Below are 24,486 nucleotides of genomic sequence, written 5' to 3'. Positions count from 1 at the left end.
ATTGACTTCTTGTTGGTCTCTTTTATTATCCGGATATTGGATCCATGGGTATCGCGAGGCCCTACGTTTGAATTTAAAGCATCAGCAGATTGTTGTTTACGTCTGTGAAGGTATCAAGAGCCAATACCCAAGACTGAGCTCTACACCCACTCAAATGTGCTTTGACTGAGTTTACTGAGACTTAATTCAATAAAAATTGTCCATGGGAGAGAGAAGCACGAATAATTAAAAAAATAAATGATTTTAACTAATTTACATATAACATGAAGCTAAAACAATACGGACACAGAACAATATGAGACTATTAGGCACTACATTTTTTTTAAATCACCATAGTTGGTCTTTGTGGCAACAAGGTCGGACGGCTCGAAGGGCCCAACAGCTGGTTGAAGCATCCGTTCCCTTTCAGAGCACATTCTCGGACATTCGCAGAGGATGTGGTTTGAATCTTGTAGTTCTCCGCGACATGGACATATTGGTCGGGTGACAAGTCTAATCTCAAAGAGCTAGGCAACGAATTCACCGTCGCCAGTAAAAAAATGACTGGTGTGATGATTATCTTTAATCACCATGGGACATTAGGAAAGAACAAATATGTGTGCCTGCCCTCGGTAGAGGCATCCCATTCCCTGTCTTCAAGATTTGAGTAGGTCCTGCGGATGCTTGGGTTACTTGGGTGGGTAGAGAGATATGCATCTTGCGGCGTTTATACCCCGCCATCTTGGTTAACAAATAAAAAAGCAAAAATTATCATCTATATAATTATTTTAAGAGAAATATTTTCAGACGGATTCCCATGAAAAATATTCAAAGGCTTCTTCGAGACGTCACATTGTGTCCATATTCTCAGCCTAAGGAATAGACATAGACTAAAAAGATGAAGAAAGAAAGATGATACGCGATGAACGCTGTAGTATCTCGAGTTAGAACGTTTTAATTATTTAAACTCGGTCTGTTATATCTCTAATTAAAACTCAAATTTTACGTTACGCGTTACAATGGTTCTACATCCCGTCCGTTGAGGATTTTATAAGTACGCCTTCGTAGATGAATTAGTCCATTAGTTAACCAACCGTTTAGTAGGATTAAAGTTTTGTGAAGTGGTCTCTCGTAAGATATATTTTTAAAGTTCGTTTATTTAAAAGAAAAAATGTTTCCACGAGTGAAAAATAAAAAAAGCGATATCCCCGTAGGAGTGAATTTAAAAATATATAAATAAAAATCTTTTACTGGCTATTTATAATAAGAACTAAAACATTTTCATCATCAAAAGTCAAACAAACGGGATATAATATATTATATAATAATTGCTATCGTATCCGTTCAGTTTTTTTTTAAATATAATAAAAACGTATCTTTTTTAATTAAAACTGGAATACAAAAAGAATTTAATACGTCTAGTTAAATTTATTTGTCGTTTAGAGTATTTTGTATAACAATTTTACTGTCGTTAATAAAATAGTATTGTCTACAGTGCTTTCAATAAAATAAATCGTATTTTTTTAATATTAAAAAACAATATTATTGATATTGTTATAAATTAAATGAAAAACGTCACAATAATGCATGTATCATAAACTTCTATCGACTCTTTAGAGTTGATACGAATTGATGATATATAAAAACTAATCAAGTATCGCAAAAAATATTTTTAATTACAACACTTTTTACTTTCTGTATTTAGAAAACTTTAACTTAAAGTTATACTTCGGATATAATACCATATTATTTATACATATCGTCGATGTGTTGTTAAAACCTCTGATGTGACAGAATTGAAATTTCACATAAGTGACAATAAACCTCGTTATAAAAAAAAAATCGAAGGATTACAATCTGTTTTTTTTTAATATCAGAATAACTTGGTTTATTTAGATTTATTTAGGCTTGTTTTAATCTAGTGTTTCTAATGGCGTACATTGGAGGTTTCTATATTGAATTATATTAAAATTTTAGTGACAGGTATATAAAAAATGGTGGTATTTTGCTAAGATATTAAATTTGATATAAATAAACAGAAAATAATATATTGTATATACTTATATACAAATAAACGATTTTGGCTACATTGTTACATCGAAGGTTTTAACAGGTCAGCGACGATACGAAACCTGTCAATGGCCATCGCTAAGGGCTAAAGTGACAGTGCCCCTAATTAGTAGATCTCTCGGGGTGTATTATTAAATAGTTAATAATTGAGGATGACAGGGAAAAGCTTTTTATTGATTACATATTACGAAATAAAAAGCATTTACTAAACGCCATGATAATATTCATTTTTTTGAATATTAATAGAATCGTAAATGTTAAAATTATAAAAACTGTATTATTAACCATACGGTCTACAATACGCATGAATCGGATAGCTAATTTTAGAGGTCAGCTCCTATTTATTTTTTTGCTGAATGGAATATTTCTGTAATAGGAATCCGAAATAACTATTCCAAATGAATGTAGACAACACTGAATATAAATATAACTGAAATAGGTAGGTAATAATAATTTAGTCACAAATAAGAATGGTTTGGTTATAAATTCCTTAGCAAATACAAAGATTTATGAAGTACATTGCATTAAATAATATGTGAATATTCAAACGAAATAGCGTATTAGTAAACGATTTTATTTTTGTCTAGGCATGTTTTATATTAAAAATATGAGCCCCGATATGTTTAAGCCCAGTGGGCCCTTTGAGAGATATAATTTTTCAGGCCCTGTAAATGGTGTTAACACCGAAATAACTATCAACCAATTGTACATACCTGTATTAAACCTTTTTGACAATTATTACATAATGCATAAAGGATTATTGCCACTCCAGCGAGTCACTGCTATTTTTCAGTGACATTTATAACGCAAAAAATTAGACAATGGTCGCAAATAATTATCACAAAGCTTTGAATAAAAAAAACAAAATAGTGTGAATTGTCATTTTCAAATTTGGAAGAATTTGATTATTTTTTAAATTATTTTTCTCCCCGGGAATATTAACATATTTTGGCTGACACGTATCTGGCAATTAATAGAAAATATACATAAAATAATTAATATTTATTGTTAGGTATTTGAGATTATTTGGATGTTACTTAGGAAGTAGAATAATTATAGATTGACAGTGAATTGATCGATTTTTTATCACAGAAAAAGCCTATGTGTGTTTAGTGAAAAGGGGAAAAAACATCTACGTGGAACAGCCGTTTAAAAATAAAATAAAAAATTATTCACTACATTCCAAATTTGAAATAGTTTCCCAAAATAACTTAGGTACGATGCAAAATAAAATGTGCAATATATTTTTGGCGGTTGTGGTGAGTTTTCTATTCGGAAAAGTGTCAGCTACCGGATACGAGCAGCCATTTTGTGCCGATTTAAAACCACAAAATAGCCTGGATATAAATCAAATAATGGGAATGTGGTATGGTGTGGAATTAATACCACATTTACGAGATGAGGATGGTATAATTGTGTATGATTCGTGCCCAGTTGTACACTTGTCCGAAACTACTTATGAGGTATGTACCAACCATATTAATAAAATAATTATAATACATTAATATTTTGTTCAAAGAAATCCCTGAGCCATTGTTTATAATATAATACTGAATTGGGTCGTTATTTATTTCCTCAGACTTCCCCGATTTTGCGGTATGTTGGTTTAGTAGGTACCTAATAGAGCTATTACCTTTTGAGTACATATTTAGTTTCCAGTTCATTGCAATGCCTGAAACGTTGGGATGAGAGACTCCATAGTCGAAAAGAATCAACGGTTAATATTTAATTTTCAGTTCCGCAATCGTGACTCACATCGTGCCAATCGATTGGTAAATAAACTTTTATTGTTACAGTAAAAATATTAGTTTAGATACGTTAGTCTACATAATATTATGTGTAGCATAGCACCACAATCAGGGACGTGCCAAGAGGGGGTGTTGGAGGTGCACAGCACTCAAGCGGCACGATTCAGAGGGCGGCAAAATACCCGCCCTCTCAAAGTCTCGATAGCAAATTCAATTCATTGTACGGTAAATTTGTGAATAATATATGTAATTATATATTATGAAATGAGTCATAACGCTATAACAATTATTGAAAGTGCACTTTTCCTGATGGATAGCAAATATTGCATGCCTTGTTTTCTTTCTTGTTTCAATTTTCTTAAATACATTTACGTGTTCCAATTCCATTAATACGTGTTGATTGTTGGTTGTCAACCGCTCCAATGTATACAACTGTGTAATATAATTATATATTTTATAATATCGAATTAAAATTATGGGATGATGTTAATTTATATTGGCAGTTTAGACTATAGATACAATTATTGGCATTGAAATATTTAAAATTTGATGGGGCGGCCATTTTGGGTTGGCACCCGCTCGGCAGCCACCCTTGGCGCGGTCCTGGCCACAATAGTGTAAACACACGTCTGTAGAGTTATAAAATTAACACTAACTATAAAGATGTTAATGGTATGTAAAACTAACTAATTAATTATGACCCTTTGCATAGTTGAAAGTGTATCAAAATAAAAAATAGCATGACAATGTCACGTTTGCTGATCAAAGGTGTTGCCATTTTTTATAATCATGATTTTCCATCGTATTTAAAAGTATATATATATTTTTAATTGACATACAAAGATTAAAATGTGAAAACTGACAATATAAATCAATAGTTACAATGAACTTTAAATAAATTAAACTTAATTTCTGTTAAAAATACGTTCATACCCCATTTGCCACCTGTCATTTGTTATGGGTTACAGAACGCACAATCCCACTTATTTAGATAAGTATGACTATGCATAGAGCTCTAAATATATTTTAATATTATTATGTTGCATTAATTGTAGTTTATAATGATTGTTATTGTTCTTTTAAAGAACATGTTATATTTTTCAATACGTAGTATTTTAAATACTACTTATTCTGGCGTAGTTGCAGAAATAATTTCCACCTGTCCACGTTCACCTACTTTCCTCTTAAATTAAATAATTTAAATGCGATGCGATAAAAATAATTGGAGGATTTTAAAAGACATGACCATTTGAAGACTGTGGACATAATGCTTTTAGATACGTAAGACATTTTCCTTGGCAGTAGTGAAAAAATAACTATGATGAGATTAAATACTAACTTTATAGTGAAACTTTATGCAATATTTTTATGTTATTTTGGCATGTTTTTGAGACGGCCCCACGATGGCCGCGCGGCTCAAGCGTCGGCCAATGGCGTCGTGGATCGTTTGGCGTTTGAATCCTGGATCAGACAAGTACACATATTATTGTTTTTCAATGTGTGTATGAGTCAGAGTGTGGATCTAATAGTTTGAGCAAAAGGATAACATCCATTTCTCGTAAAAACAAAACTCCACTATGTGCAGGCCCATTATTGTGATCTTCTTAGGATCGGACATGGTAGGAAATGTTTTTAAATTTATATTCCTAATAAAACAAGAGGGAATCGAACTGTTATTTTTTTTCGTTTCGATTTTCATTCCGGTTCAAGTAAAAAAAATGTAATAAGTAGTACCTATATCGGTTCGATTCCGGTTTTCGTTCCGAAAAAATAACGGATTTTCCGGTTTACAGTTTCCGGTTCAGCGATTTCAGTCGGGCACTAACGATATAATATAATTTACAAATATTAAAAAACCAGCGGCGTTAGAAGTTCGATTTTATATCGTACCGGAATACCTACCTACCGGTTTTTAATAATTTTCAATAAGAAAAAAACAGAAACAAATGCCATAAATCGTCCGCTCTGTATTATATATATAATATATATATGTGATCGTCAGTCGGTGTCGGTCCACTGCTGGATGAAGGCCTCCCTTAACTCCCTCCACTCTTATCGGTCCATAGCTCTTTGCTGCTATGTACATCCACCGAACTTTATGAGTTCGTCTATCCAGCGGGTTTTAGGGCATCCCTGTGGCATGTAGCGCCCCTTGGGTACCACTTTGTCCAACAATTGTCAACTCGCTAAGCGATATTTCCCTCTTGACCTCTACACACATCGCGTACTCTTGTGTACTTCCTTATACATTGGTTTATGTTGTTTTCTCGTATTCCTATTTCTCGTTTCACATGTGTACGTGGGCAATGGTGGCACACATTGATTGAACACTCTACGTTTAAGACACAATGGGAGGTCACTTTTGAAGATATTATTCAGGTGCTTAAATGCACTTCATGCCAGTTTGGTTCTGCGAGCAATTTCGTCATATGAATCTGTTCAGATATATTAATATTACGACCGACTAAAAAAAAAGGAAATTTCAGTCTTGTAGGTTCAGAATAAATTCGCATATTTTGAAGGTATTTTTTAAAATGTTCAAATTGATACTTGTACAAAACATCAACTTACTTGGTATTGAACAATTTCTTCTTCTTATTGTGCCATCCCCTAGCGGAGGTCGGCCACCATCAAGGCAATCTTATCTTTGTCGTCTGCTACCCGGAATAGTTCGGTGGAGCTGCACTCGTACCAATCACGGAGGTTCTTAAGCCACGAAATGCGGCGCCGTCCTCTGCTACGCTTCTCATTGATCTTTCCTTGAATGACGAGTTGGGGAATGCTGTATTTTGTCCTCTCATAATGTGGCCGAGGTATTGTAGTTTCCTGGTTTTGATACTATGTAGAACTTCTCGGTCCTTCCCCATTCGATTGAGAACTTCAACATTTGTCACCCGGTCAGTCCAAGGAATTTTGATGATGCGTCAATTTCGTCATATGAATCTGTTCAGATATATTAATATTACGACCGACTAAAAAAAAGGAAATTTCAGTCTTGTAGGTTCAGAATAAATTCGCATATTTTGAAGGTATTTTTTAAAATGTTCAAATTGATACTTGTACAAAACATCAACTTACTTGGTATTGAACAATTTCTTCTTCTTATTGTGCCATCCCCTAGCGGAGGTCGGCCACCATCAAGGCAATCTTATCTTTGTCGTCTGCTACCCGGAATAGTTCGGTGGAGCTGCACTCGTACCAATCACGGAGGTTCTTAAGCCACGAAATGCGGCGCCGTCCTCTGCTACGCTTCTCATTGATCTTTCCTTGAATGACGAGTTGGGGAATGCTGTATTTTGTCCTCTCATAATGTGGCCGAGGTATTGTAGTTTCCTGGTTTTGATACTATGTAGAACTTCTCGGTCCTTCCCCATTCGATTGAGAACTTCAACATTTGTCACCCGGTCAGTCCAAGGAATTTTGATGATGCGTCAATAAATAAAAATTCGCAACCGTTTAAATAAATACGTAATTTTGAATAAGCCTTAGAGCTTGTCCAGATGACGCATGTCTCGCCGCAAGTGCATGTGGACGGCTCAATGAAGCCACTTGTAACTCGACCGCGCGCGATAGGTGATTCGTCGCGAGTGCACGTGGACGTCTCAATGAGGTCACATGTACCTGGAATGCCCGCGAGTCAAATCGCGCCATCTGGACAAGGCCTTACTTACACATAAATCTCTAGTTATAATATGATACGATAAGCCGGTTCTCACATCTAAACTCGCCTCGTCTGCCTCACAGCCATAAATCAAACCTTCTAGGGAAGTCGATCCGATGTTGCATACGAAGACAGCGCACATCTACTTAGCGACAGTCGCACGTAACCTCTCGGAACGTATATATTTTTGGATGCGGCGACCGGCGGTATAGAAATGACCAATTCGTAGGTGTGATTTGTTGATAGCAGCACTAGATTTTTTTTTCAAACTTTTAGTCGCATTCGACCAATCTGCGGAGCTCCATTTGGCAACGTGTGTTTTGTGAATAACTATGACGTCACTTCAACGTATTTGACACGTTGCAGACGAGACGAGTGTTTATATGCGAGCAGGCGTCTTCTTCATAAATTTAATCATTGTTATTGTAATGAATCAGTGAGAAGCGGTGACCTAACCCTCAATTTCACGAAACTTATCTTTGGTTTTCTTGTTATGTTTTTTGTTTACGCCGAATGACTAATCCATAATATTATTAATAATAATTCTTAAAAATAATATTATAGACAAAGTAATCAACAGGAGATTTCATGTATTATGGATCTATTTTACTATTAACTGTTATAAAATATATATTATTTGAATAATAAAATGTTTTATAATATTTTTTCCGACCATGTCCGATTCTAATAAGATCATATGGGCCCCCACAGAGTGGAGGTTTGTTTTTACGAGAAATGGATGGCAGCCACTTGCTCAAACTATTAGGTCCATACTCTGACTCTACGCAAATTGAAAAACAATATGTGTACCTTGCCAGACCCAGGATTCGATCCTGGGACCCTTGACGAGGATGAGAATATTAGGCATTCATTATAATATTAGTCATTCGAAATTCAAACTGAAACTGAGCGCGTTGAGAATATTATAAAATGTTATATTTTTTGGGTTGGGTCACTTTACCACTTAATTTTGTAAATTAAGAAATGGGCACTAACGCACAGTTTGGTCTCCATAGATGGCAACAGACCCAACCATCCGACCTGGAGACTATGGATTCGAATGGTCGCAACCGGGAAGAAGTCATGAGAATCACAACAATTACAGAGACAGGGAATACCGTCACTTGAGATTATATTGGGATGAAAACGGCAACAATATGGAATACGCATTGAAATTCAACAACACCAGAAGGGGATTCTGGATTTCTTCTGGACCTCAAAGTGGAACTGCAGGCTAGTGATGATATACTTTTATAAAATAAAGCCTTAAGCGCCGGCTAGATGCTCATGCTTTACGACAAGATTACCTGCGCAAACCCGTTTGTATCGGAAAGCCCGTGTATATGGACGCGAAAACCGAAAAGCGCCGTAAAAGTGTTCCGTATTTTTATACCGCGCAGGCAAGTTGCTGCCGTTTAGCCGGCGCATTAGGTTCGATGTACACAAACGGTTTCTGTTGCGATTTTCAGTAGTACGGATCGGTGCACACAAGCGTCAAAATGCCGCGTTTATGCCAATAAAAGGCGCTACGTGGACACGTAGTAGCATTGGAAAGGCCTTCGCCAGATAGCGCGATTTGACTCGCGAATAAAAAATCGCTCGCATTCCAACGACATGTGACCTCATTGAGCCGTCCACATGTACTCAAGGCGTGTCATCTGTCACGCGACAAGCGCAAGCATTCGCTAGATTCTCGTCATGGCGTTGTACAATCCCGAGTAATATATCTTGCTAGCTTTCTTGCTGATATTACATCTCAGGAGCTTTGTGTCAAGACTGCGTTGCGCTATTTTTTATGCCCATTAAAAATGTATTACGTCCAATGACATATTATATACAATGTCATTGATTACGTCACACACTGCCAAATTAAACACGTTATATGGAAACTGACTTTAATAAACGATATATAAGACCAACTTTTATATCGAGTCTTCTACGTCACTGCACTGCATGCGTTGACACTGTTACGTTACGTGCTCTTTGCGTGTTGATTTGTTATCTATGTCTGGCATTATTGAGAGGAATTAAAAGCTCTTTTTCTGTTTGTATTCCTCAGAATACTTCTACATTCGAAATAATTCTCAAACAACCGTGATGACGTAGAAGACTCAATATGAAAGTCGCACTGTATCATCTTTATAGTGTGTATTTGAAATATAAACAAAAATCCTTAAATTTAACCAATCTAACAACGTTTTTAATGAAAATAATGTGATATTTTTTTTATAGGGGCTATTATACACAGCCAGTATAATCATTTCGCCGGAACTGTCCAGGTTCTAAAGGCAGTCGGTGATCATCTGGTACTCACATTCTGTCAGCGACTACCGGAGTCACAACTCTTCACGGCCATTTTATCAAGAGAACCGGCGCAACTCACCATACAGATGATCCACAGTATCCATAGCCTTATCGATCGGAAAGACCTGTCAACATCAGCGGTTAGGAAGGTCTGCAGAAATGGTGCTACGTCCGTGGAAGTGTCTCTTGTAGTAATTGCGTTCCTCGCGTGTATGAACATTGCTAGGAATCTTATAAGTTGGTGATTCTTATCGCTATTTAGGGGTCGTCTTTGTATGACTTTACGCACTAATGTGGGGAGGGGTCTAATGGGGTTATGGGTTTGGGTTTTGGTTTTGGGTCTAACGGGGTTAGAGGTTTGGGGTTTGGGGCTTAGGATTTGGGTTTTGGGGTTATGGTTGGGAGTTAAAAATGTGACGTCACAATATCAACAAATTATTTTTGAAAATAAGATAATTCCGTGATAATATTATTTTCATTTCTTTTTAAACGAATTTGTTTTTGAAAAAAATATATTATACAGGCAAGTACAAAATTACTGTAGGTAATTAAACGATGTGCCGTTATATCCAAACCGTTGTTATTGAAAATCGATTTAAACGATTTCCAGATCGTATTTACTTATTACCGGTTAACCGGTTATTTACACATTTTCTATATATTTCGGTTTTTACGTCTTTATCATAAATTAAACTAAAGTTAGCATTAAACATGTTTTTCAGCTAGTTTATACTAGATATATTACAAAATGCTTTTTGGTAAAAGACTTATTCAATTAACCGGTAATATTTAATCAGTTAATATTATAATCCATTATTCACTATCACCAAAGAAATCCATTTAAATAATTAAAAAAGGGATTAACTATATTATATTTTGTAATATGGAAAAAGAAAAGCACTATCGGTACCTAGTGTGTTGTGTGTATTACTCGGTAAAATTTCCAGTGTGTGTTAAAGTTTATAAAATAATTAATAATATAATATAATATATAAATAACTACTTACATATTTTGTCAGTGATATCTAAATATAATATTTTTAAAAGATTGTGTTTGTAAAAAATCCACATATTGTAATATATAAATAAATATTATAAACATGTAAAAATGACAATAATTAAAATACATTATTTTATAAACATACAATTGTGTTTGAATTCAGTTTTTATTTGTTTAATAATATCATGACAATTAATTTTATACATCGGAAAATATAGAGCCCACTCTACCATTACATTAATAGTCAATAAAAAATCAAAATACCGATTTTATTTCGCTATGTTAAAAAATATTTCCCATCCCTAATCATCCCTAATGCACACCAATGTCACCAATAGACATAATATAGAACCAACATCAATAAATAAATTTATATTAAATTTTAGTGACAGTTCTGATACATTTTAAAATTCGATAAAGCGCTGTAGACATTTTTGTAAAACTGTTAAACTCACTAAATTAAACAATAAAACAACGTATGTACATATTCATTTTGTTTCTAATATTATTATTAAAATTAAAAAATAAAATCGTTTTTATTTTTAGGTATTATAATATCAATTTTAAAAATTGTGGAGTGTCTTTGGAATATTGACTCACTAAGTAGCCATTCGATTAATTAAAAAAAAAACATTCTTAATTCAAAATAGTGAAAGTGTATCGAAATAAACATACAATGGCAAATACGTGGTGCAGCGTATTCTTACTGTTGGTCTTTGCGAGTTTTCTTGTAAGAAAAGTGACAGCCACGAACTATGACCTGTTCTGTACCGACTTGACGCCACAAAATAGTTTGGACGTCAACCAAATGATGGGAATGTGGTATGGTGTGGAAATCATAACTCACTCTAAGCTTGAGGAAGGTCCTTACGTCTACTACTCATGTCCAGTAATTCACCTATCGGAGACGACTTATGAGGTACGTTATAATTTTGATTAGGTATATCATTGTATGTTATAATTCGGTGGTCAAAGACGTTGAAAAAAACCTTCGGTAAATGTGCCGCAGAGGTGGCCATGAGATTTTATAACTTTCTTTTTAGATCAAACCAAACCTAACCTAACATAACCTAACCTAATCTAACCTACCCCAACCTAATAAATTACCTCATATTGTGATAATGTTGCATCAAAATGTATGTAAATTTCAAATTTTCAATTAACGATTATTGGATCTAAAAGCCGATGCGCCGACAGAAAAGGGTATTTATTATAATTGTCTACATGGAATAAACTGTTTTCGTAAGAAAAAAATATATAAAAGCTCATGGCTACCTCTGCGGCATAATTACCAAACCTTCTTCTATAGAGATGAAGCCGAAATGTATAAGGTTGAAGCAAAGAAAAAGACCCCTGATATACCTACCGATTAACTTAGCCACAACTGACTTTACATTGCAGATTAATTGGGTCTAGGACGATTTGGCGCCGAGACAACTGGACGACACGTAACTCGAAATTTAGTATACGTTAGGTACTTATAAGTACTTTAAAAAAAATGGTACTAATTGTGCCGCAGAGGTAACCATGAGCTTTTATATACATATATTTTTTTACGAAAACAGTTTATTCCATGTAGAAAATTATAATAAATACCTTTTTTGTCAACGCATCGGCTTTTCGATCCAAAAATCGTTAATTGAAAATTTGAAATTTTCATACATTTTGATACACCATTATCATAAACTAAGATTATATGAGGTAATATTAGGTTGGGGTAGGTTAGATTAGACTAGCTTAGGTTAGGTTTGGTTTGGTCTAAAAAGAAAGTTGTAAAATCTCATGGCCACCTCTGCGGCACATTTACCAAAAATATGTAATATTATTATTTATATTTAAATCATTATATTATGATTATTAATAGTTGGTGAGAATTTAAATATGCATATGTTTAACTTCCAACGAAAAAAGAGTTTTTTATTTTACATAAAGCCTTAGGCATGGTAATTCTCAACCCGCAATAAAAAAAACATTATGTTAGGAGTAAAATGAATTAAAATTACTAAGTAGTAGATAGAAACTGATTAAAATTTCTCGTCTACGTTCTGTATACGTGTCTACGACAGTGCGGCGTCCAATTGTCTTGGCGTCCAGTTGTCCCATTCCCGATTAATTTAAAGAGAACTTCGCGCTTCTACTACGACATTCTTCTATAATTTCATCTGAAATTTTCTTTGAAGTCTTCATCCAATTAGTTAATTGATTAAATAAGTCTTTCTATAGAAAAATAAACTTTCATATGATTGGAGAGTACCCATATAATTAAATTCGACTTCAATTTGACAACTCACATAATATGGCCCTCGTAGTCCAGTTCGTAAGATACTGGCCTTTCACCGGGGCTCCGGGTTCGATTCCCTCAGAGGTCACGATATTTATTTTTGTGATTTTCTTACATCCTGGGTGTCTGATTACACTACTGGCATATGACCTCGTGGCTTATGATGGAAGAAGTCTAACTGTGTTAAATAAGACGATCAGAAACATGATCTGCAATCAGTGACGTCCCTAGATAAAATGCCGCCCGTAGGCAGCGCCAAAATGCCGCCTCATTTTTTATACAGTATTTTTATCATCCTGTCATGAGTCCAAAATCTAAGAAATGTGTTGTATGGATATATTACCAATAAAAAATATCAGACTGTAATTATGAAAATCTGCACGTGTCGTTTCTGGTCACCAAAAACGTCGAAGGGCAACGGAAGTAAACTAGATATCGCAAACCCGACAAAACAAATCAGCTAATTAATTGTTTTAATGGATATTTATATTTTCTATTATTATGATATGATATTAGTTTTAGTAAGTTTAGGTAGCTATTTCTATATTATTCCAAATCCTCGATTTGCCGCTCTTCAAGTGACTGCCGCCCCCAGGCGACGCTTAATCTGCCTACCCCCACGGGACGTCACTGTCTGCAATAACTCATGTGATTCATGCGCATTGTGACAGGTGGCGCCATCCTGCTGAAACCATACGTTTTCCAAATCCATTCAGTACAATGCATGCAAAAAATGTATTTATTATCCTGCCTAGAAATCACACGCGTAAGTTTTTCAGGATGTGTTGGTTACTCTTAAGGGCCCGCTGAAGAGCCCGCCGTTCAAATATAATTTAGTATAAAAAGGACCTCGGCGTCGTAACTACGTCAATTTAAATCGATCTTTTCGCAAAAATCACTAATCATCGGAGATTTTATTTCAAGAAATATTATTATTATTACTGATAATTTCTGCCGCGCGGAGAATTATTATTATTTTATGAACACCTGCGACATGAAGCCGATCAGAAAACAGGGCTGTCAAAATAATATTAAGCATTCATATTTTTTAAATGTTAATTTCATCATGGTTTTTAATCAAACCTGTGCAAGTACGTACTGATAACTTGGGTGGATTTTGTAGCAAACATACTATTGATATATATACGGGTATATTATTATTATAACCCAATTCAAATTGAACATAGGTTGATACTCAAATACTATTATAGTATGTTTATGATTTCGAGAAAATAATACGATGGTATAATTAATCCATATCAATTATTTGAAAACATTACATTCGCACTTTGCACAAAATTACAAACACATTCGAAGTTTGCCGCACACGTACAGACCACGTGATATTTGTTTACGCAAAATCGTCGCTTTTCAAAATGGCGAATTTGATTACCAGATTTTACTGCGATGAATCAGTATGTTCCTTTTTGTCTTTTTTATTCGTAGGTTTGTTTACTATGTACACCGAGAAATTTCCATTTATAAACTCGGAAACGATTTTTACATAAGAGTTTTGGAATATAATGCAACCAAAACTGGAAAAAATTCTATCATGGGTGTTGACTTCCTGAATTAGCTAACCCCAGGTCCATGCCACTACGTGAACCACAGTGGATATTAAGCCATTTCCACACTGGCAACAAGTTGCTGGCAACCTCATTAAATTTTACGATACTTACCATAATTGCTTAAGAAATTTTACAATAATTATCGTAAAATCTAACGAGGTTGCCAGCAAATTAACTTGTTGCCAGTGTGGACCCGGCATTAGATGCACAAAACTTAAATAATATATATTATAAATAAAAATTTAAAATTATAAATATATATTATGATTTATGTCTTCGACAGCCCTGATGAAATAAATGTGAAATATGAGTCGGATCAGTCACAGAGCAAATTTATTAACACAAACAACTTTGACACGACCTTTTTATATTAACTAGTAGACCAGATATTATGGACCACATGTTAAAAAATCATATTTTCAATTCTCAAGGCCATTTCTGTAGAACGTCCTCTTAAACTAATAGGTACTTAGAGATTTTTAAATCTGGCATTTTTTTTTATTAACGTAACCATTTTGTTTTAATTGATGGCACGTCATTTTATTCGAAAATGTCACGTAACTTTCACTGCACAACATAATGTAGTTTTTTTATGATTATTAGTCTCCATTATTGTATCTAATGCATAATTTTCCATATATTACTAACAGTATCACCCGGCGCTGCCCGGGAGTGGAATGGTTTAATATTTGAAAATTAAAAATTCTAAATTTAATTCGTAGATTGCAAAGGATTGAATTAAAAAAAAAAACACAGAAATGCGATGGAAAGGTTTACGCCAAATCATCAGATTATCTACCTTTATGCTGAAAATTGCACATAGGGTGAGTCTCGCTTAGCCTTTTTGAATTGGATTCATTAGAAAATTTGGCAGCACTGCGTCACCCGCGCCGTGCCAGCTCGGTTGGCTCCCTACCGATTAGCGATTCTGATAACACAATTATTTGCATCTAACTTTGCCATTTGACCTCCGATAAAGCTGAAATAAACGCTAATATTTTCGAAATGTACACATTCTAACGACATTTTTAATAAACAATGGGGGTTGCAGCATTAACTTTTCAAGTTCAAGGACCTGTACGCGGCGGCCTTTTTCTGCGAAAATCGTAAAACTGTCCCCGGGGTGCAACGGGTTAATTAAATTAGAGACGCCGACCATGCACTCCGGCTCGTCGGCCTCCGTCTACCCTCCAAATTTTGTCGAAATCCGACTGCGCGTGTGGATTTGTAAATTGTATAAAGGACGTGCAAATATCTCAGATCAAATATATTTTTAGAAATTATCTAGCTAATAATAATATATATATATATATATATATAGCTATAATTATTCGCCAACCCTATTCTAGAGTGCAGTGTGTCTCAGTCGGTGGTCCGCAGAAATATCCAGGTCATCGACATGTTACTGCAAGTGTAAGGTACCATTTTCAACTCGTATTATTAATTGCAGGTCACAACTGACCCCAGTCTCCGACCCGGAGACTACGGCTATGCGTGGACAGAGCCCAGATCTTACGGACCCTACAACTACGGAGAGAGACTGGGAGAGAGAGAGTTCAGAAATCTACGATTATATTGGGACGAGAATGGGAACAATAATGAATATACTGTGAAATTCAACGCCAGTCGAAAGGGAGTCTGGTTGTCCACACAGAATACGTTTATCGGTTAGTGATAAATAATACATTTCAGTTGGTTTCAGTTATGCCCCTAGTTTTTGCCTGTTTCCGAAAAAGACGCCCTTAAATTAATTAAGTTAGACATAATTTATTAAGGGGGATCCTTATACCAGCTTCAATATTGGGACCACAACTAAAATAAAATTTGATATTAACAAAAAGGATTTATTATACACATTTATATTTTTATAAAAATCGATGTTTTTTTAAATAAATATAAAAAATATTAAAACGATGAATCAGTCAAAAATCTACACGGTGAAAAATTGAAAACTTAGTAAACTAAATTTAAATAATAAATATGACCATAAATATAATATAATAATAACGTTATTCGTGACGCAAATATGTAACAAATTCACATTTTTTTTACAATTGTAAGTTTATCTTTGACTTAAAAAAAATCTTTTTTATATTTTCAGATACATATTTATTAATTAATGCAGTTGAAATTGTAAATTATCAAAAAAAATGTCTCAAGTTGCAAGCATCGTATTTTTCCACTAGGTGCCTCTGCTGGCATGCCTCTCCCCCTTAATACAAAATCGCGGCTGCTTAGCTCGGGGTCACAGGCATTGGGGTTTGTCATAGAACTACGTCTGTTGGGAGTCGGGTTATAACCATACTATCGATTAGGTCTGATAGTTGATTTTATTTAATAAATTATTGGTATAACGAAAAAAACGGTTGTAGAAAATGTGACGTTACAAAACTAACAACCTTTAACAATTCACTTTTTAAAGAAAGAGGGTGGGGGGGATGATGAGGTTAAAATGTGACAACAGTAAATGTATGATGGAGGGAATGGACCGGAGCGCCGTTCCGGTTCATGAAATCGGCAAAATTATCGCTCCATCTCGTAGAATAAATAATTTTTCCGTCTGAGATAGATATGCCATATAAAAACATCTAATTCACTTATTTTTATAAAATACACATAAAATTAGACAAATATGTTCATATTTTCGGAAATAATCGAGCGCTCCGGTTTGTATAATTTCCATTGATATACTACTAGATGAGGAGTTCCCATACAAGTGTCATTTTAAAAATGTACCACAAAAGATATTACGAATATCGTCTTATAATATTTCCTTGTAGGTATAATGCGTTAAGACCGTTAACATGGATTTCCGAATTTCACCCGTATTTCCCTGGCTGTAAAACTAAATTTGCCTTCTTGGAATAGTGACCCTAAGGGTGTTGCAACCCAAAGCTTGCAAGCTACCAAAAATTCAAGTCTGAGCGGACAGAGCAAGTCGTCATGCGCTGACTATTAGTTAGAGTAAGATGCAAGCTAGATCGGGCTTACTCATAATTATTGCCAGGTCGTTTTCGAGACAAGTAAGTTTTAACACTGGCCGAGTCGCTGAAAATCGGGCGTCATTTTAAGAAGCATATGATTCATCCAGTAGTATATCAATGATAATTTCATATTTCGAGCGCTGTGAAAGATTAAAAAAATCAAAAACCGTTATACGTTATTATTAATTATAGACTAACTTTAAGTAAATAGGTCTGTGGATAAAACAGAATACGGTAGTCTATGAATTATCTATTCAGGGCATGAAATGGACCAGAGCGCACCGGAGCGCCGTTCCTGTCCATGAAATCCTTAAAATTAGCGATCTTTTTCGTGGAAAAATTAATTTGACCATCTGAACTTTTTTTTTTTTTATAAATAACAACAAATCTAACATACATACTTACTTATTTTTTATAAAATGTATATAAAATTAGATAACTATGTTAATATTTTCAAAATATTATCGAGCGCTCCGGTTCCTAAAATTTTGAGCGCTGTTTATATTACTTCAATGTTTTACATACTTAAACCATGCTTGAACTTTTTTGGAGATATAAAATTTACTGATCAAACCCCACAGGCGAACGATGTCCTTACGTGCAGAATTGCATTGTACGAAGTCGGCCAATTTTTTAGATATAGGATATAGGTATTACTTTTTCATTGTTAGTTTGTCAAACTACAATCATTATATTTATATAAAACATTGTTTTTTTTTTCCAGGTGGTATGAACCAGCGACCTTACAACCATTTCTCAGGAACCATCCAGGTTATCAAATTCGTCGAAGACCATTTGGTACTGACTTTTTGCCAGAGCCTTCCCGAGTCGAAGATATTCACCATCATACTGTCACGAGAGCCGCAGCAGCTGGCTAGACAGGTCATCCATAGCATCCACAACCAATTGGACAGAAGACACTTATCCACGTCAGAAGTCAGAAAAGTTTGCAGCGGGGCGCTATCCACAGATATTTCGCTGGGACAGTTGGCTGCGTTTATTCTGGTGTCACTAACTGCATGTTTCAAATCGGCGTAATTTGAATTTGTTAAGGGGGGACATGCTCGTCGAAGGTCAAAATTGAGTTTTTATTGTATTTTCAAACCATGATCCTGGACACTCCTTAGACGTTGTAGATAATCTATTTATATAATTTTGAAGCCTTATTATCCTTTATAGTTATTTTAAACATTTGATGACTGCATGAAGTATTTTTGTTACATAAAATAGTATTCTTTTAAACCTCTCGCTCTAATGTTTTAGAATATAGTCATATTTCGGTACAGAACTGTGCAGTGGTGTTAAGATTTTTTACATTTATTAATTTTTAAACGCATTTATAAAACCATTAGTATAATTTATTACGAGATAATTTTTGTAAAATATTCACGATAAAAAATTATTTTGATAATCTCTGTGATCCCAAATTTGACAAGAATTAGGCATTTTATTATTCAAAAAATCGGCAAGATTAACACATTTGAAGATGATTCTAAAGATATTTATTATAAGCTATGTCTTTGACCATTCAAGTGTGATAAAAATCTTATGAATAATGATTGCTTTATAATAATTATTGACCTAAGAATAAGGTAGTGTTTTTTTGAAATACGCCATTTCTTTTGTCATTCCCCAGTGGTTAAGCTACAACATACGGCCGTAGCCATAAAATGACAAACTATAATTAAAGTAGGGAGTAAAATTATGTTAACGCGCGTGTTTGAACATGTACTTAACCGAATTTATTTTAATTTTTTTTTAAACGGTACATGTTCAAACACGCGCGTCAATATCATTTTACTCTTTACTTCAATTATAGTTTGTCAATTTATGGCTACGGCCGTATGTTGTAGCTTAACCACTGGGGAATGACAAAAGAAATGGCGTATTTCAAAAAAACACTACCTTATTCTTAGGTCAATAATTATTATAAAGCAATCATTATTCATAAGATGTTTATCACACTTGAATGGTCAAAGACATAGCTTATAATAAATATCTTTAGAATTATCTTGAAATGTGTTAATCTTGCCGATTTTTTGAATAATAAAATGCCTAATTCTTGTCAAATTTGGGATCACAGAGATTATCAATATAATTTTTTATCGTGAATATTTTACAAAAATTATCTCGTAATAAATTATGCTAATGGTTTTATAAATGCGTTTAAAAATTAATAAATGTAAAAAATCTTAACACCACTGCACAGTTATGTACCGAAATATGACTATATTCTAAAACATTAGAGCGAGAGGTTTAAAATAATACTATTTTATGTAACAAAAATACTTCATGCAGTCATCAAATGTTTAAAATAACTATAAAGGATAATAAGGCTTCAAAAGTATATAAATAGATCATCTACAACGTTTAAGGAGTGTCCAGGATCATGGTTTGAATATACAATAAAAACTCAATTTTGACCTTCGACGAGCATGTCCCCCCTTAAGTAATAAGACCCATTTACACACGTATACTTTAAAAGCGAATATTCATAAAATATTTAATCGAAAATATTAATATAAAAATAGCTTCATAGTGGTATTATTACAACCCTTATAAAACGTTAATAATTGGCACTATAAATGTAGAAGAAATTCTTTTCCTAGCCAAAATAAATTATAAGAAAGCTAATATTTTAATTAGCTGAAAATCAATTCGCATTGCATATTCATTTGTAGTAGCAAATTTAGCACTGATATCAAATTTAATTAATTTGTCAAGAACCGGAAGTATTTTAATTCAAAACAGCTTTTGGTTTCGCAATTTCGAGTGATGATTCTCTATCATGATTCTCTATCAATGTGGAATCAATCGGAATAGATTTGATGATGCCACTAGAGATATCTTTTATATTATTATAATTTTTAATATTAAGAAAACGTATGCACTTAGGAAAATGCTCAAGGAATAAAGCTCACAACTCATCTTGTTATCTATTAAACTACCTACATATTTATTTTAATACCAAATAATAACGTTATTATAAAACACAATAGCATAGTATTATTTTTTGTACCTACATAATATATATCAGTATAATTCATTTTCGTTGAATAAAACTTTTTTTAATAACCAAATAATCTTTTATTACGTAATTATATTATTAGGTAGGTAATTGAAACCAATTAATAAAAAAATAAATGAAAATAATGGCAATTACCGGAAGTACCCGACCTGACTTATAGATAGCAGTTGTTGTTTAAAAATAATGACCATGATAGAAAGTACCAACCTTATAAAGCCTATGTTCGAAGTTTGACGATGCTACGCTGTTCAGTAATTATTTGTCAACCATCAACAGTGAGCGCTCTCAGTGAATTTGTAAACATGGAAAAAATTTGTCATAGTTATGTGATACAGTACTTTCATTTGAAAAGCTTCAGTCCAACTGATATCAAAGCTGCGCTAGATTCTACTCTGGGGGTGTCTGTTCCTTTGTTTACAACTGTAACATATTGGGTGACTGAGTTTAAGCGAGGCTGTACGAGCTGCCAAGACGAACATCTCAGTGGTCGACCAAATGAGGTGACCATGCCAGAACTGGTGACGAAAATCCACAAAATGGTATTGGATGAACGTCGACAGAAATTGCGTGAGCTAGTAGACAAGGTAGGCATTTCAAAAAGTGCTATACATCACATATTGACTAAAATTTGGACATGAGAGAGCTGTGCGCAAGGTGGGTGCCGCGATTACTCACTTTCGACCATGTCCGATCCTAATAGGATCATATGGGCTTCCACAGAGTAGAGGTTTGTATTGACAGATTTTGTTTTTTACGAGAAATGGATGTCTGCCACTTGCTCAACCTATTAGGTCCATACCGTGACTCACACACAAATTGAAAAACAATATGTGTAAGTACTTGCCAGACCAAGGATTCGAACCTGGGACCCACGGCGTGATAGTCCAACGCTTAAACCAAGCGGCCACCGTGGGTGTTATTAGTGCGATTACTCACAATGGAACAAAAACAGCATCGTGAGGATGTTTCAATCGAATGTTTGGCGAAGTTTCACAACAATAAAGCAGAGTTTTTGCGTCTATTCATAACCATGGATGAAACATGGGTCCATCACTTCACACCTGAGACGAAGGAACAGTCGAAACAATCGACTGGAAGGGGAGAAACGGCTCCAAAGAAGGCGAAGACAGTTCCATCTGCAGGCAAGGTCATGGCGTCAGTTTTTTGGGATACGCGTGGGCAGTGGCGCACCCAGGATTTAATATTGGGGGGGGGCCCAAGGAGGAGAATGTAAATTAGTCCTATAGGCTCTTTTTCTTCTTTACAGCCTAATTTGTCGTTTATCGGTCTTTTGTCTATTGCACTCGGTATACCTACACCATGGTCCCCACATCCTGAAGCGGGCCCTCGCGCTAGGATATTTGGAGGGCCCCCTACCTACCGCTAAGATTAAAGGCAGTGTGAAAAACTACATTAATGTTTTTCAAATTGTGTTTTAGTTCAAATTAAGGGTAATTACACAGTGAGTTATTGGCGATTTTTAATATATCTACTTTAATAATGGAGCTGTCGAGTATTGACACCATAGACTATAGATTGACACATAATAATCAAAAAATATATTCCACAATTATATAAGTAATTGAAAATGTTCATGGCCATGAAGTATAATAGCGCCGCAGGCGACTTTTTTACTATTAAAGCTAATTTATGATGTGTGTTTATCTCACTTATCTGGTCAACCCGACACGCCGGGCCCCCCACAGCCCGGGCCCCCAGACTACAGCCCTGTCAGCCATGACCTACACCACTCCGGAATTCGGGTGGACACCGAGAATTTTTTGACAGTTCCATTAGGGATTGGGTTTCCAAAAAAACCTGACATTAGTGTTTCGAAATTTTTGTGTTAGAAATTAAAATCTAAGAATTTTTTATAAAAAGGGTGCTGGAGAATTATTACAAATCATTTTTTTATTTATCTAAGTCCAAAGGTATAGTTTATTGGCTTTCAATTTCAATGTTTAAAATCATTCTGATAATTTTCATTTTTGGGGGGTGCCAGGGTCCCTTGCCCCCCTCCCCCCCCCTAGGTGCGCCACTGCGCGTGGGGTAATTTTCATTGATTATCTTCAGAAAGGAAAATTAGTCAACGGCGTATATTATGCAAACTTATTGCAGCGTTTGAATGATGAAATCAAGAAAAAACAACCGCATTTGGCGAAAAAGAAAGTTTCGTTTCATCAGTTTACACATCCGTTATCGCGATGGCCAAAATCAATGAGTTAAAGTTAGAATTGCTTCCTCACGCACTTTATTCGCCAGATTTAGCCCCCTCGGAATATTTTCTGCTTCCAAACTTGAAAAAATGGCTCGGTGGTATAAAATTTGCCAACAGTGAAGAGGTGGAGTCTGCGGTAGATGGCTATTTTGAGGAGCTCAACGATTCTCACTATAAACAGGGTATCGAAGCTATTGAACATCACTGGGAAAACTGTATCGACCTAAAAGAAGACTACGTAAAAAATAAAAATATTTTTTTCCAAATTTTTTGTGTTTTCTTTGTGAGGTCGGGTACTTCTGGGACTACCCTCGTACATACAAAAATGGTGTAAGTCATTAAAATAAAATATTTTAGAAAAAACGTTAAAAGCAGAAGTGTTGTAAGTAATTCATTTTGACAGTAAATAAATGATACATTTTCCAATGTATTCAGGTAAAAATAGTCACTATTAGTTAAAGATGCTTTTAATGAGTAGATTGTGCAAAGGGCATCAAATTATCTCTATTACACCAAGCTTTACAAAGTTTCTACTAAAACCCCAATTTCTGGAAATCGACCTGTTTTGACTTACACCACTTCAGCTTTCAAAGGCTCAATTTGCATATGGTGCTGGTTAGTTTTTAAAAATCAATTAAACCCTGCCTACCCAAACCATAATAGCTTAGGTATGCTATGGGCGATTCTACAAAAATATTGCACACCTTTTCAGTTAAACTTATAGGTTTTCGTTGAATTAAAAATACATAATACTACTGTTGGTGTCGGTCAGTTTTTTAAAATTCAGCCCTGCCAAAACCAAACCATAATTGATAAAAAAATATTCTTCCATCTATAAGATATCTAAAATGATGCATGGCTTAATGGCTTAATTATAGATATTTTATAGATAAACAAATATATTATTATTTAGTATTATCTACTATGGCTTGGATTAGGCAGGGCCTAGTTGATTTTTTAAAATTAAGAAACACTATCTATCTACACATTGTTGCCTTACTTCAATGAATACAAATATGTAGGTATGACTGACAAAGTTTAATGTGTTCTATTTATGTCAGATCTTAACAGTCTACCTCCACCTTCGCCACTGGCTATACTGCCCTTCCAAGGAAGAAGGCAGTATCTGACAAAATTTGTGAAATTGAGTTATGAATGCCATCCGCTAGGTAATTTTGAAAGCTATATAGTATTCTGTTCACTTTAAAATCAGTATTATCACTAAAATACCGTTAAAATCCTTAGCGAAAAAATAGACATCCTATAATCCTACATCCTACATTTTTTTAGCAAAAAGGCAGTAATTGCACCTATTCATTGCAGTAACTTCTTGTTTATTATTACTTTGTTTGTATTTTAACATCCTACTAATAAAAATAACCACCGTTTTTTTATTATTTCACAGTACTAAAGTTTGAGAAAAAACACATTATGTCATTTATCTCGAAAGTGTGTGAGAGTCAGTTACTGCCTTCTTCCTTAGAAGGGTAGTATATTAAAGGTCGCTAGAGAATATAATCAAAAAATCTCGTCTCGGAAAATACATCGAGACATTCCAAAAAACATTGATTCTCGTTCCTCGAAATTTAATGAAATTTTGAAATTCTTATTTCTCGAGAAATTATAAATGAGATTCTCGAGAATT

General features: G+C 34.4%; 1 protein-coding gene across 6 annotated transcripts; it reads left to right on the top strand.

Moving 5' to 3' along the window:
- The first annotated feature begins 1,055 nt into the window (after nucleotides 1-1,055).
- Nucleotides 1,056-18,644, top strand: LOC147069158 (uncharacterized). 6 transcript variants are annotated; one of them, XM_085951184.1, is made up of 4 exons: nucleotides 1,056-1,110; nucleotides 3,265-3,512; nucleotides 8,475-8,691; nucleotides 9,691-10,823. In XM_085951184.1, the coding sequence occupies exons 2-4, from the start codon at nucleotides 3,270-3,272 to the stop codon at nucleotides 10,005-10,007; spliced, it is 777 nt and encodes a 258-aa protein (XP_085807310.1). In that variant the 5' UTR covers nucleotides 1,056-1,110; nucleotides 3,265-3,269; the 3' UTR covers nucleotides 10,008-10,823. The 6 variants fall into 6 exon arrangements, with proteins under 6 accessions (XP_085807310.1, XP_085807309.1, XP_085807304.1 ...); XM_085951183.1 differs by having other exon boundaries at nucleotides 1,058-1,128; nucleotides 3,247-3,512; XM_085951178.1 differs by having other exon boundaries at nucleotides 1,066-1,110; nucleotides 3,247-3,512.
- Nucleotides 18,645-24,486: the final 5,842 nt, after the last annotated feature.

Source organism: Rhyacophila brunnea, unplaced genomic scaffold (genome assembly GCF_057557595.1).
Source record: "Rhyacophila brunnea isolate RB1 unplaced genomic scaffold, BYU_Rbru_1.0 scaffold_24, whole genome shotgun sequence".
Classification (NCBI taxonomy): Eukaryota; Metazoa; Arthropoda; class Insecta; order Trichoptera; family Rhyacophilidae; genus Rhyacophila; species Rhyacophila brunnea.
This window is presented reverse-complemented; position numbering and strand designations above follow the sequence as displayed.

Bases quoted from the DNA above. Each gene is read 5' to 3' on its own strand.
- LOC147069158 (XM_085951184.1), top strand. From the start codon at position 3,270: ATGCAAAATAAAATGTGCAATATATTTTTGGCGGTTGTGGTGAGTTTT. The intron at 3,513-8,474 runs GTATGTACCAAC...TGGTCTCCATAG, and splicing joins TGTCCGAAACTACTTATGAG to ATGGCAACAGACCCAACCAT. The intron at 8,692-9,690 runs GCTAGTGATGAT...TTTTTTTTATAG, and splicing joins ACCTCAAAGTGGAACTGCAG to GGGCTATTATACACAGCCAG.